Source organism: Ceratotherium simum, chromosome 17 (assembly GCF_057802395.1).
Source record: "Ceratotherium simum simum isolate JZ-2026a chromosome 17, ASM5780239v1, whole genome shotgun sequence".
In the NCBI taxonomy this organism is placed as follows: domain Eukaryota; kingdom Metazoa; phylum Chordata; class Mammalia; order Perissodactyla; family Rhinocerotidae; genus Ceratotherium; species Ceratotherium simum.
Genome location: NC_141916.1, coordinates 6,104,476 through 6,118,886, shown reverse-complemented (window position 1 = coordinate 6,118,886; position 14,411 = coordinate 6,104,476). Strand labels below are relative to the sequence as shown.

At 40.4% G+C, this 14,411-nt stretch overlaps 1 protein-coding gene across 3 annotated transcripts in view; it reads left to right on the top strand.

The window, feature by feature from the left end:
- The first annotated feature begins 366 nt into the window (after positions 1-366).
- XPOT (exportin for tRNA) overlaps positions 367-14,411 on the top strand; it is a 34,808-nt gene continuing 20,763 nt past the window's right edge. Inside the window, exons 1-10 of one of the 3 annotated variants that reach the window (XM_087442082.1) lie at positions 367-650; positions 3,595-3,725; positions 7,575-7,657; positions 9,582-9,638; positions 10,362-10,431; positions 10,726-10,773; positions 11,176-11,394; positions 12,269-12,453; positions 12,540-12,708; positions 14,119-14,355. In XM_087442082.1, coding sequence (XP_087298208.1) covers positions 3,666-3,725; positions 7,575-7,657; positions 9,582-9,638; positions 10,362-10,431; positions 10,726-10,773; positions 11,176-11,394; positions 12,269-12,453; positions 12,540-12,708; positions 14,119-14,355 — 1,128 coding nt within the window. In that variant the 5' untranslated portion in view covers positions 367-650; positions 3,595-3,665. The remainder of the gene's footprint in view (positions 651-3,594; positions 3,726-7,574; positions 7,658-9,581; positions 9,639-10,361; positions 10,432-10,725; positions 10,774-11,175; positions 11,395-12,268; positions 12,454-12,539; positions 12,709-14,118; positions 14,356-14,411) is intronic. The other 2 variants (XM_087442081.1, XM_087442083.1) reach the window with 2 other exon arrangements.

Sequence of the window (14,411 nt, the reverse complement as noted above, 5' to 3'; positions counted from 1 at the left end):
TGCACCACGTCACCGGACCTCGGGAGTTCGGTACTCGAAGCTCCCAACTACCTGAAGAAGCCCTTATGGAAGGCGCTGAGCGAACCTGCCCGGCGGCTTGGACCGGGGAGGAGGCAGGGGTCTCTGCAGCCGCGGAGGGATTCCAGCCGCACGCCCCTCCCTGCCAGACGCCCCATCCCGGCATGCACCAGGGGCCTCGGCGACCCCGCCCCCCGGGAGCGCGTGTGCGCCCGGCCGCCCGGAAGCGCCGCCCGCACGTTGCATGCTGGGAGTTGTAGGCGCGCGCCCCGGCCCGGCCCGCACTCTCCATGAGGCTGCTGGCGCTGGCCCGCGCGGCGCCGAGGCGGGGAGCGCGCTTCGCGCTGACTCAGCGGCGGCGGCGGCGGCGGCGGTAGCCGGCCCTCGCGCTCTCTCCCTTCCTGGGGCCCGACCCCGCCCGCCTGCTTGCTCGCGTGCCGGCCCGGCGCCACGCAGGAGAAGGCGCCAGGGGACGCGGAGCGGCGAGAGGCGCCAGGCCGCGGCCAGCTCCCTCGGCCGAGGACGCGGGCGACCAGGACAGGGCCGCTCTCCCCGCTCCCTGCGCGCGGCGCGGCTCCGCCGCCCGGCCCTCGGGAGTGCAGGCGGGGAGGCGGGATGGAGTGATAGGGAAGGTGACTCGGGGCTTGGGGGACTCGGTCTGCGCGGGGCTGCGGGAAGGGGGCGGGCGGGCGGGCCGCCCGGGCCCCCGCACGCCGGGAGGGGTGCGCCGGGGCCCTCCGTGCGGTGCGCCGGGGCCCTCCGTGCGGTGCGCCGGGGCCGGGGGCCGGGGGGCGGGCTGCGCCGCCGCCGCCGAGCGCGTCCCGAGTGCGCGGCCGCCGGTTGCCGGGTGTTTCATCACCCGCATTGCCACGAGGCTGCTTTCGGGGGAGGGATCCGGGGGAAGGAAGGGGGCCAGGCCCGCCGGGGAGGGTCGGCATCCAGGGGCCGGTGGCCCCCATGTAGTAAGAGTGGCCAGACCCATCGGTAGTAGTTGTAGCGTGTCCCACCAGTTTCAACGCAGAGACCTCAAACTTGATTCACCCCCCAGCCCCAGGACAAAAAAAAAGTATTATTTCTGTGTCGTAATTTGCCAGCACGGACACGCCATTTCTTCTCTTCCCGTCCTCGCAGTTCTGCGGGAGTAGAAAAGCGTGATGTTTCCCTGTAACCACAAGAAAAGAGTACATCTAGAAAGTGTTAATTAGTTGTTACTGGAGGAAGTGACAGTATGTTAAAGCGACTTGTCAGCGTGGTGTTCAAAGGCTGGGGAGATTCAGTCCTGGTCTTGGAACAGTCTTCAGTAGGTGTGGAGGAATTTTTCCAGATTGTTTGATTCTTGATTTAATGGCTATCCAGGAAAGGTTAGGGCTCAATATTTTAAGGATGTGGCTCACCTTCCCCCAGAACATTTACTAGATGCGTAATTCAAGTGTTTGGCAACTTGTAACAGATGTTTAAGCCTGCATGGCTATGCCGTGTTAGAACATTGTGTTCGTGCGAAACCTTTTACTGGAAGACTGTCACCTTTTTGCGCAGGTTGTAACTTTTCAGTTGTTTGCACGCACGTTGGTAATTGACCATGTTCCATTGCATGTTGATTATTATCCAAGTGCCTTCTCTGTGGGAGTTTCTGTACTGACAACTGTAGCAAGTTTGTTTCCTTAGGTTGTTTTATTTGCCATATTTTTTCTTAGGACTACTTGCTGTTTCCGTTATTGCAATCAAAGTGACTTTACCAAGCTTAAGCAGTTTTCCCTAAAGCCGTGCCAAATTCAAGGAATCTTTTATAAGACTGCTCAATCTGGGATTCGTAGAAACTCAGATTGTCTTTTCTCTGTGTGCGTTTTTCAGGGGAATCGTCATCAGATTTTCTTGCCATTTTTGGCTGGGGGTGGCGGAAGAAAACTACTGCCTTTTTTGTTTCCCCATCTGTTCAAAATCCCGGTTTACTAGTATGATATGATAAATCTAGAATGCTCTGAGTAGTTCTCGTCCCACAGGTGCCTAGCTCTGAATTATAGCTCTTTCCAAATCCAAAACCTATGCTCTACTATGTCCTAGGGACGTAGTGAGGAATATTCGAGACAGTCAGTCCTTGCCCTTTAAGGTTAATGAGAGAAAACTAGTAAGCAGGCAGTGACAGCATATCAGCACTTAGGAGGAGTGTCTAATCCGGTTTGGGAGAGTCCGACAAGGGTCAAAGAAGCATTCTTGAAAGAGAGAACCTCTAAGCTGAATTCTGAAAGACAAGCAGGGCTTAACCAAGTAACAAGAAAAGAGCAGGGTGTGCAAAGATGAAAGGAAGAATACCACTGGCTTTGCTGGGTTGGGGTACAGAATGGTGAGGAGTCATTCAGAAGTGTTTGGATTTTAATCCTGACGGCAGTGGGGAGCTACACTGCCTTGCTGTAATCTGCAGGTCTGATAGTAACGGTGACAGAAAGGGCCAGAAGAGGCCGAGCTCTCTTCTCTGAGGCTCTCAGCACATATCCTGATTTATCATTTGAATCAGGTGGGCCCAGGGGAAGAAGAAAAGCACGTTGTAGTAGGGGTCTTCTGACTTGGATCAGATCCTGCCCTCATCATTCCAAAAAGGCTGCCTCCCCCTCTTAGTCTCTTGGCCTCTGATCTTCTCTTTGGTTATGATAATTAAACCAAAAAAAGCCCCACAGCCTTTTAATGGGAGTAGTAAGGCCTGGTCTCCCAGCTCATAGGTCTTGAAAATAAATGTAATTTTTGCATGATTTAGAGTCTGTTCCTTGTTTCTTCAAATAAATACACATTCTATCAAAAACCAGGTGGCCTTTTGGGGCTTGCCATTTTCTTATTTGAGATTGTTAGACCTTATATTGTGAAAAGGTGCATTGCTTTCCAGAGACTAAAAAAATTCTTAAATAAAAATAGTCAGTATTAAATTGTCAGTTTTTATAGCCACTATTAAAAAACATTTTTTGAAATACATTTCTAGATGGGCTGGCAAGAGCGGACACCTGTAAAAGGCAGAGCTAGCCCATTGTTCAGAAGCTAAATGATGGATTTTTCACTCTCCCACTCCTTCCTCTTCGTGGTAAACACTCCAATAAGGATATTGAACTCTGAAGTCACTATTTAGTCAGCCATTCTAACTTTTTAAAGAAAGGTTTGTGATATTGATAAATGGAAGTCATCAGATTATAATTCTCATAATAAGATCTGGGTTTGTCATTTTTTTACTTAATTTAGTTGCACAATTGCACTTTTAAGTACTAGAGATAGTAAGTAACAACTGCATAAATTAGATACTTCTATTTAAAGTAGAAAATAATTATTTTCTATATCGATGATCTTGAAAAATAAGAAAATTTGAGAACCTTAATGGCATACTTAAGATTTTTAGAAATGACACATTCCTGGCCTGTTGAGCAGGCCCACTCTTCTGAGACTTAGGCTCCTTTAGTTGTAACTTGCATAGTTTCAAAAGAAGTTCTTTTCACACTTAAACTTCTTTGTATAATGTTATCCACTTGTTATGATTTTCTGGAGAAGCGTCCATTTTGTTAAGTATTTTTTCCTTCAACTTTGTGTGTGTGTGTGCAGATGTTTGTGGAGTCTTCTGTGGGATCAGAGGGCACGCCTATCGTAATCAGAGAACTCCAAGGATAGCCGGGATGGATGAACAGGCTCTTTTAGGGCTAAATCCAAATGCTGATTCCGACTTCAGACAAAGGGTAAGTTGAGTTGGCTTAATCATTTTTTAAACCGTGTTGCCACAGATTGCATTAGGAGACTTGAATAAAAAATACATTTGATGATAAAGGCTTAATTTGGGTAGAAATGAATAGAGACAAATTTGAGGTGTTTGAACATATTCTGAATACAGAAACAGTGTTGTGATTTATTTTCTGTTTAGTTGGCTCGACGAAAGTATTAAAATCTCATGTGACTCAAGGTAGGTCTTTATGTCACATCAGTCATTATTTCTAATTATTTAAAAGTTGTAATGCAAAGGATTGTTCAAGGGACTTTTCATAGTAGCAGAGATGCATATTTTATTTTTTCGTTGCTTGGCTTGGTCTAAACAAGTTGTTTAGCTCTCATGTTAGTGATATTTAACATCCTTGTTATTTAGTACAGCCAGACATGTAAATAAGCAGTTATGATATGCCATGTTTTAGGTTACGTAAAATGATGCCATGATAAGGAACCCATTATGAGGTGCTGGGATATTTGGGTAAATGTAAGCAATTAAACATAATGTAGCCTCACCTGTAATCATGTCTATAGCTGAATGATAAAAGAAGAATCTACAGAACAAGCCCGTAATTAAATTTTTTAAAGACCTGTGGGTGGTTTGAAGTATAGGGTAAGTGGAAGGAGAGGCATTTTCTCTTCTTTTTTCTACTCCCATAGCAAAGGATATGTTTTATGAATGAGCTAAACGAGGTTAACAGTCTCACTATAATCTCAGTATTATGGCAGTTTTTGTTCTGCTTTTAAGCGGGAATTTTTTTAAGTAGTAAAAAAATCTCAATTTCTAACATAGTACCATGTGCATGCCTCTGCTGTTAAGTAAGTAACCAGCCCTCCAGAGAGAGGGAAATAACAGGAATTGAGATTTAAATATCTGGCTAGGGCCGGCCCCGTAGCTTAGTGCTTAAGCGCGCGCTCTGCTGCTGACGGCTCTGGTTCGGATCCCGGGCGCGCACTGACGCACCGCTTCTCCGGCCGTGCTGAGGCCGCATCCCACATACAGCAGCTAGAAGGATGTGCAACTATGACACACAACTATCTACTGGGGCTTTGGGGAAATAAAAGGAGGAGGATTGGCAATAGATGTTAGCTCAGGGCTGATCTTCCTCACACACACAAAAAATAATAAAATAAAATAAAAAAATAAAAAATAGATATCTGGCTAATTACTAGATACCTATCAAACAGGTTAGGGCATCAAAAGATGTTCCAAGTCCATGTCTTCTATGTGTGGACAGATGTCTCCTTTCCTGGGAGTTGAAGCTACCTGCCCTCCAACCCTTAGTCACAGAGTTGAAGCATCATAGTCATCCCCCTGGTCTGGCTTGGTGTTGCATGGTTACTGTAACTAAACGCTTTTGACTCTGTTTAGTTGTTAGATAGACTTCACTGTTATTTTTTATGGGCCTTTTTTGAAATCTTTTGTTTTTTATTAAATTCCACCATCTGACAAATTTTTTAAATGTGCATCATTTTGTTTTTCAGAAAAGTAAAACCTACACATTGTTAGTGATTTTAATACAGAAGGGATGCTTTCATCAAAAAAAAATGGGTCGGTCAGTCACATGCATATGTTAAGCATCCTGGTCCAGGCTTAATTTGATATCCCATTAAGCCAACCTGAGTAACAATTAATTAGGATGAAAAAGAAAGAACCTTAAGGAAAAGTGAATTCTGATAGTCTTGGTGTTGGAGTTCAGGAGTCATGGGAGCGTAATTCAGTTTGGTGGTAAGATAAATGACTGTCTGCCAACCCCCATTCTCAGGTGTCTGTCTGTAGTTCTTGTTTTCTACATGGGCAGTAAAGTAGCTGGACTGACTCTGTTGCCACTTAGAGACAGTAGAGCATTAGAAAGAAGGTATGAGATAGAAGAACTAGTTGATAAAGGCTTTGACTTCATCATTGCCACAAATTTTAAAAAATGCTAGTAACACATGGATTCAGAGTGCAAAGACATTAGTTAAAAACCAAAAACTTTCAAGTTATTTTCACTTTTTGAAAAATAGAATATCTGTCTTTGGCTTAAAACTTACTGTTATTTAAAGAAGATGGTATATCAGTGACAATTCTAGCAGCTGAATTTGGTGAGTGAAATATTAGGTGGTAGTGCAACATACATGGTTGACTTCCACCTTGTCCCCTGCCCTGGCGCTTGAGCTATAGGAACCCCTAGGTTTCGTGGAATATTGTTAGACAACAACTGAACTAGATTATTTTGCTGCTGCTTCAGTTCCTATGTTCTTAATTTCTAAAGATAGCCTTTATTTACACTTAAAATAGTATTTGGCAACCTTCATCTACTCATCTTCATTTACCTACTTCTCTCGTGGTGGGAGCAGCGGTTGAAACCATGTTTGAAAACCCATTCCCTCATTCATACATTTACATAATACAGGAAACTATCATCTAAATATGATGGCTCTTTTGCTTCTTTTTTTTTTTAACTTCTAATCCAAAGGAAAAAATAATTTTACATCTTGACCCAGTGTATATGTGTGTATGTATTTATTTCTGTATATACAAATACACATATATAACTGAAACAAGTTACACAAAATTATTGTTATTCTTACCAAGTATAATGCACTCTGATATTCTCTACTCTGTTTCATTTTTTAAATTGCTGATCAAGACTGATAAAATTGATTTCATCACTAATAAGGCACAAACCACAGTTTTAAGAAATATTGACTAATTGAAATTAGTTTCCTCTAATGCTTAATATTCCTTCAACTTGGTTTCAAGGTTTGTATCTGTACATAATTGCTTTAAAATGATCTAGCAGGGGTTCTAGTTTGTGTGTGATTTTCTTGGCTGTTTGAGATACTTTTCACAGGTTGTTGAGGTTACTGTCCGTTGTCAGGTGTGAAACCTGTGTGTCTCATTAATGCCAGTTGCAACATGCCTATAGAACAGAGTAGCAGAAGCCTCCCGTTTTCCCAGCCGTCAGAGAGCGTATGGACTCGGTGCTGCATCCATCTAGAGTACACTTGCTCTCATAACCAGGCCCTGAATTCATGAACACAGGGATGAGAACTACATCTCATAAAGCTTTGACCTGTTCAGTTATTTGGTACTTTCCCAAAATTCGTATCGTGCAGTTGTACTCCAATTTTAATCTCATTTCTTAGGGAACTAACATGATGTAGTTGAAGAATTGAAATGCTCTTCTGTGTAACAGTAGATTAAATGACGTAGAGTCTGTTTTGTCTTTTACAGTCACCTCTGTAGTAGCATGTTGTTAGTGCCGTCGAGTGGGCTCTGACTCCTAGCGACCCTGTGGACGGCAGAGTGGAACCCTGCCCAGTCTTTTTGCGCCATCTTCTCGTTTTCCGGCGCTGTATCAGACAATGCTCCTCTGCTGTTGATACAGTTTTCATGGCCACTTGTTTCAGAAGTGGGTGGCCAGGTCCATCTTCCCTTTAATAGCATATTTGCTATTAAATAGGAAAAATACCCTTTATATACCATTTTATAATTGCATATACCTCAGTAGTATAGCACTTGACAGACAACTTCTATGTTTTCTCTCTCGATCCTCTTAATAACCTAGTGATGTCTGCAGGGCATTTTTGTGTTGTCTCCTTTGCTGTAAGGAAACAGGTTTGATTATCTAACTGATGGAATTTATTTTTTACTTAACATTTTTTCTAGGAATGATCACTAAGTTGCACATATTCAGAAACCTGAATGCAATGTTTTAGATACTTTTCTTTGGATTCACTGATTGGTTACTGGTTTGCTACTCCGAGAATATTTTGCTTTGTATTGGCGGGGCATTGAGATTGACTGTTCCAAATGCATTTTCTGCTTTGCTATCTTACAGGCCCTCGCTTATTTTGAGCAGTTAAAGATTTCCCCAGATGCCTGGCAGGTGTGTGCAGAAGCTCTAGCTCAGAGGACATACAGGTAATTAAACCAAAATTTGCATGCCTCTTAGAAGAATTTAAATTTCTGTGAACTTGACAGGACTGTTAAATTTACCTGTATTTGGAAAATGTTTTCATAAAAACATTTTATGACTTCTGTTGTGGAAAACCATTCAGTGTAGAAATGAGAAAAATAATAAATAATTTGGCCAATCTGGGACTTTTCAGTCAAACTATCCTTTGCCTTCCGCTGTGTACCTGGCAGCAGATCCCAACTGGAATTTGGTACAGTCAAAACTTCTCTATCTTCTTATGAGGAGTGATAGTTGGTGTTCTAAAAAGTTGGTAAAGGAAGTAATCATAAATTATATGTATCTTAATTTTTTATTTTAATTTAAAGTATATAAACATTCAGTTACAAATCTCTTGATATTGGACCAAGGTCTTTTCTTCATGTCTGTGCACTAGCATTCACTTCATCATTCTTACGTCGATCACACCCGTAATCCGTCCTCTATAGTTTCCACTTGGGGTCTCTGTAGTGGATTGAGAAACAATGAGTGCAGATTCGTAGACCTTTTAATTCTTTGCCCCCACCTCTCCAAGTCTTCTGGTTACGTAGCACACAGCACATGTGTACAAGGTTTTTCCTCCCTGCAGTGTGACTTTCTATGAAGTCTTTGTAAAGCATTCAACCTAATTTTTACAAAAACAGGAACTCTCATCATGCTCATTTCATTAGTTAATGTGATAGTCAGTTAAGTTACTTAATTACAAAACTAGTACAACTGGCACAGTGAGGCTTGGGGAAACACAACTGACTAGCTGTAAGGAGACAACTCTGGTAGGAGCTGATGCCAGTGGGATTAGTGATGGCTCCTAGCTGGAGTTCTTGTGCGGGTATCGGTCGCTATGTTTTATAGCCGAAACCAAGTGCTCCAGTTTAGTGAAAGTTGGTTTTGAGAAATCTATCATATGTCCTAGAGTAAATAAGGACCAGCTGTTAATTAACGGGATCCTGTAGTTTATTTTTTGAGTGGAAAATCTAAGTCTTGTGTAATTAGTTAAGGCTTCAGTGTTATCCATGATAAGAATAGAAACTCTAAGGTCTTAGGAGAGATGCTAATTAAACCTAATTTAAAAAAAAAAACTTTTAAAAGATTAAGTTTATCATCTTATGTGTGAATTTACTTTGGTTAATTCGTGTAGTCTAAATTAAGATAACATCTCCGTTCTATATTAACCAGCCTCATTTATGAAAAATTCCACGGCTGAGCCTGGCCTGACCCAGCTGTCTTGGATGAACAGATTGTTGTTCACTAAAGGGACTCTGTCCGAGTTCATAGCTGCTTCACTGCAACTCTGCATCTCCCCTAGAGAGACAGTTGAAGGTGGATGGTTGGTGGATGCTGATTTTTGCTCCCCATTTCTAAGGGCAGTATATCTGTAACTTGGTGTTCTGTATGAATTTTGAGGCTAGACTGCCAGCCCAGGTGATCCTGCTCGTTTTGGATATGGCGAAAATGGAACTGTCTAAGGTTGAATTTTAAGATGACTCTGATGACTATCTCTGATTGGCCTCAGTCTCTGACTGTTCTGCCATTTGTCATTTTACACCTAGCCTTTCTATTGTGAAATGGAGAAGTTGTTCTGGGAATCCTAACATCTGGAATTTAGGGGGAATGCCTCTGTTTGCAAAGCACTATGCTTAGAGTGCATCTTAATTTTTTTGGATATTCTGCTCACCAGATTTAATGGAACTATTGAATATTGTATAATACTTAAAGTTCTCTTAGCTTTTTAAACAAATGCATGTGAATGTAATAAATGAAAATAAGTAGAAAGCAAGCCGAAGGTCTAGTTGGAGAAATGTTTTGACTGTGTTGTTCGTTAATATTTTGGTTTTGATTTGTTTTCTGCAATTCACACTCTGCTTGTCTAATTTCCCTTTTTTTCTTTTTCAGTGATGATCACATAAAGTTTTTCTGCTTTCAAGTACTAGAACATCAAGTTAAATACAAGTAAGGCTTTTCTCACTGTTTTGACTGAGATTTATGGGGAGAGGCCATTTTTTTAGTTGTTAGCTAACTAGTTTTTAACTAACTAGTTAGTATTTTCCCTCTTTGGGAAACCAAAATACAAGTTGTAAATGGGCAGTGTGTGTTACGTCAGTTTATAGATGTGTTTTGATTTATCCTAAAGAGTTTTAAGAATACTGAGTTTTGGTTACTTATAAAAATCCAGCCATTTCACAGGAAAAAATAGATTTCCAGCTTCTCTGGAAAAATTAGAAGATCTAGCAGCACCGAGCCCGGTTCTCTACGGGACAACTCTCTGCTGGAGTTGAGTGGCCGCGTGGGCACTTGTATTCAGAACCCCTGTCCTAAACAAAAGCAGTGAATCGCTGCTCAGAGGACCCTTAGTTTGCCTATTGATTTATTCTGTAAACCGTAGACATCAGAACATGGGCATATTTCCAACTGAAAAATTGTGTAGCTGCCATTTTGTTTCAACATGAACTGAACCACAAATCAAACTAAGATTGATATTGATACCCCACTTGCCACTCCCACCTGTGTTTTTTCTTTAAAGTGGTGATGAGAGGCGTTACCAGTTTATTTTACAGAATTTTAGATGATTGAGTGCTATACAAATTCTCCCTTTGAAATATATGAGGCTGTTGCTTTTTGAAACCACAGACATCAAATATAGCTATTATTATTTTTCTTCTCTATTTTGAACAGATATTCAGAACTAACTACTATTCAGCAACAACTAATTAGGGAGACGCTCATATCTTGGCTTCAAGCTCAGGTAAAATAGTCATTTCATTCAGTACCTCAAATTACCGGATATTTTAATTTTTATTTTTGCAAGTTTGGAACTTCAAAAATGTAGATCATTTATCCTCCGTTTGATCTCATAGCTTTTTTTAAAAAGCGCTGGTTTTGAAGATCATGGGTAGATGAAAAATTAGCAGTAATTTAAAATTGTATCAGTAACTAAAAGTGTCATGCTCTCCATGACACATTGTGGAAACTTTGGTATTAAAATGTAAGTTTTTTTTTACTACCTGCCAAAAGCAGCCTTTCTGTTCCCTCTTGACAGGTGCGCCCCCAGACAGCCTCTTCACCAAGAGCCCTTTTCAAAGGGCCAGTAAGTTCGCAGGATGTTCTTCTTCGTTATTTTTAGCGAATCTTCACATATAAAGCAGCTGTGTAGCTAGAATTTTTATTTTCCTTAGAGAGCAAGCAACTAGAAGAAAAACAATGGAATTTTTTTCTTCTTAGAAAAAATTATAGGAACTAGTAAAACTCTGCACATGAAACTTCTCTAAAAGTGTGAGAATGAGAAGTAACGTTAGCCCCCTTGTTCGCTTGACTGTCCTCATCTGGCCCCTGAACTCGTTTGGTCATTTTCAAGCGTGTTTGTTGCACAGCTAATCTAGACTTTGTTGATGTTTGGTGGGTTTTTGCCTATTAATGATAAATAGGAAAACAATGTGTTTGAATCTTTCAATTTACATTTAATTTCATGGACTGTTTCTCTGTTTGTCAGATGCTGAATCCCCAACCAGAGAAGACCTTTATACGGAATAAAGCAGCCCAAGTCTTCGCCTTACTTTTTGTTACAGAATATCTCACTAAATGGCCCAAGTTTTTTTTTGACATTCTCTCAGTAGTGGACCTAAATCCAAGGGGAGTCGATCTATACCTCCGGATCCTCATGGCTGTTGACTCCGAGTTGGTGGATCGAGATGTGGTGCATACATCAGAGGCAAGTACCTTCCCATTAGTTTTTAGTTTTTAGTGTAGATTTTGTAGGAGATAATGGGCATATAATAAAAGGAGCAGGAAGTCTTTTGTTTTTTTTAAGACAAACTTTCTTAAGAATAATTATAAATCTGCCTAACATTTTAAAAAAATGACTTTTGTTTTACAGAGGAACTTGGTTGGTATTTTTTTCCAGGTGTAAGTTGAAATTAGAGTATTACTTAGGGGTGTTTTTTAAAATATGTAAGCACTTTCTCCAGTGAAATACACAAATTGATTTTCTCCTATGAATTTGTAGAGAAACGTGGTCTGTATTGACTCCTGCTATACAGTCACTGAGCGAGGAAGAAGCATTCCTTATGAATAATGCCAGGTTCTTCTGTATTCTCAGTCACAAAGCCCATTGCCTTAGCCTTTCTCTGTTTCGTCATTACCCGATACAGCTTTCTTATTCTTAAAGAACATAATAGAAATAGCTGAATTCAAATGTATAATAATTTAAGATCATTGTATGTCAGACATGTTTATAATTTTAAAGGGTATCATGCATTTAAGTTATTGTCATTTTCTTAAGTAGTTTATCGTGTTTACATAACATTGAGAAATAACTTTACATGCTTAAGATTTCTAAGCAATGCTTATTTATAGTTTGTGTTTTAATAAGAAATTAAGTCTGCCACTGAGGAAGAGACTGGAAAGAGCAATTAGAAAGAGCAACGGGATATGATTTTAGAGCTGATAAATAGGACACTGTGGCAGGGAATGTGTTAACGCATCTGGAAGTTTGGCAGTGAGGAAATTGCTGTGTTCACATGTCAAACGTTATTTTGTGAGGTAATCTACTTGGATTGCATATAAGGTTTTGTTTCATTTTTCAGGAGGCTCGTAGGAATACTCTAATAAAAGATACCATGAGGGAACAGTGCATTCCAAACTTGGTGGAATCATGGTACCAAATCCTGCAGAATTATCAGTATAATAATTCAGAAGTGACGTGTCAGTGCCTTGAAGTAGTTGGGGCTTATGTCTCTTGGATAGACTTGTCCCTTATAGCCAATGATAGGTAGGTATACCCATGTTTTTAAAATGTAAACCTGCAAAATACAGTATGTAAAACTCAAATTTGAAATATTATCCCCCCATTCCCAGGTTTATAAATATGCTGCTAGGTCATATGTCAATAGAAGTTCTACGGGAAGAAGCATGCGACTGTTTATTTGAAATTGTAAATAAAGGAATGGATCCTGTTGATAAAATGAAACTAGTAGAATCTTTGTGTCAAGTGTTACAGTCTGCTGGGTTTTTCAGCATTGACCAGGTCAGTAAATTTATATAAATGTTTTGAAAATTGTTAGAAGGATAGGTAGTAATTTGAATTGTTTTTTCCTTCTTTAAAAAAAATTTTTTTTTTCTCTTTTAATGTTGGAAACTCTCCTTGAGATTATAATAATGAAACATTGTATCCAGAAAGCTATAATGTTATCTGTAGCATTTGCCAGGGACGGTAGATTCTGCCAGTTCTTAAACTTGAAGATCTGGGGTGGTACCTGCAGTTGTGCATTTCTAACAGACTCACAGGTGATGCTGATAACTGCTGGTGCGTGGAGCATACTTTGAATAGCAAGGAACTGTACTACTTACATGACAGTGCATTTTGACCAAAAGTAGACTCAATAATTACAAATACTTTTACCATACTTGTGGATCATTATTCATTTGAGCTGTTAGAGGTTAGCCCTGACAGAGTGAGGCCTCTGAGTGTGGTAAATTAGTAACATAGAAACAGAATTTGAAGGTTTTTATTTTAATTTTACCTGTGACAATGATAAAGAATTACTAAGGGATCTTTGTATAGCTGAAATGTCAGTAATACGGCCCTGCTGTTTTCCTTGCTCACGGATGAATGGTAGCATTTTCTTACATTGCTAATAATTGTCTTATTTAGTCCCTGGTAAAAAACCTAAAATGGTGAAGGTAAAATCTCTTTCTATGGGAGAACATCATAAGGATAATTAATGAAAATAATCCAAGTTTGAGTTTGGGCTCTGGTGCCGGTATGACTATAGGCAGGTGATTGTAATAGTTCCATCACTTTGCAGCACAGTTAAGGCTCAAAATAAATAGTGTCAGAAAGGGCTGTTGTAAATTGTTACACATTCCACAATAGGACAGCATTAACTTTATTAGAGAGTATTTACTAAGTTCAGTTTCAAGAGAATGTTCTGAAACCGTAGATCTCTTTTTTTTAATTAAGCTTTTATAAAGCTGGCAATGGGGCCGGCCCCGTGGCTTAGCGGTTAAGTGCACGCACTCTGCTGCTGGTGGCCCGGGTTCGGATCCCAGGTGTGCACTGACGCACCGCTTCTCTGGCCATGCTGAGGCCGTGTCCCACATACAGCAACTGGAAGGATGTGCAGCTATGACATACAACTATCTACTGGGGCTTTGGGGGAAAATAAATAAATAAATAAAATCTTTATAAAGCTGGCAATGTCTCCAGGACTATAATCATTAGAAATAGGTGTTTAAAGAATACTAGTGGATAATAATAGTAGAAGAATTCAAATTCTAAAAATTCCCCAGTCAAAATGGTAGACTTGTTAAATGTCTAATGTTAGTTTAAAATTGAATCCTATACTTGGCACTTGGTTCATACTAAAGTTTTGAGTGGTCCCTCTTACTCTTAGGTGGGAGGTTTTCAATTGAGCTCTGTCTTGATTGCATATAGGAAGAAGATGTTGACTTCCTGGCTAGATTTTCTAAGCTGGTAAATGGAATGGGACAGTCTTTGATAGTTAGCTGGACTAAATTAATTAAGAATGGAGATATCAAGAATGCCCAAGAGGCACTACAAGCTATTGAAACAAAAGTGGCGCTAATGTTACAGCTACTAATTCATGAGGATGACGACATCTCTTCTAACATTATTGGATTTTGTTATGATTATCTTCATATTTTGAAACAGGTAAATCCTTGTTTTGATCTTTTTGTCCAGTAGATAATATAAAAGAGCCATAGAAA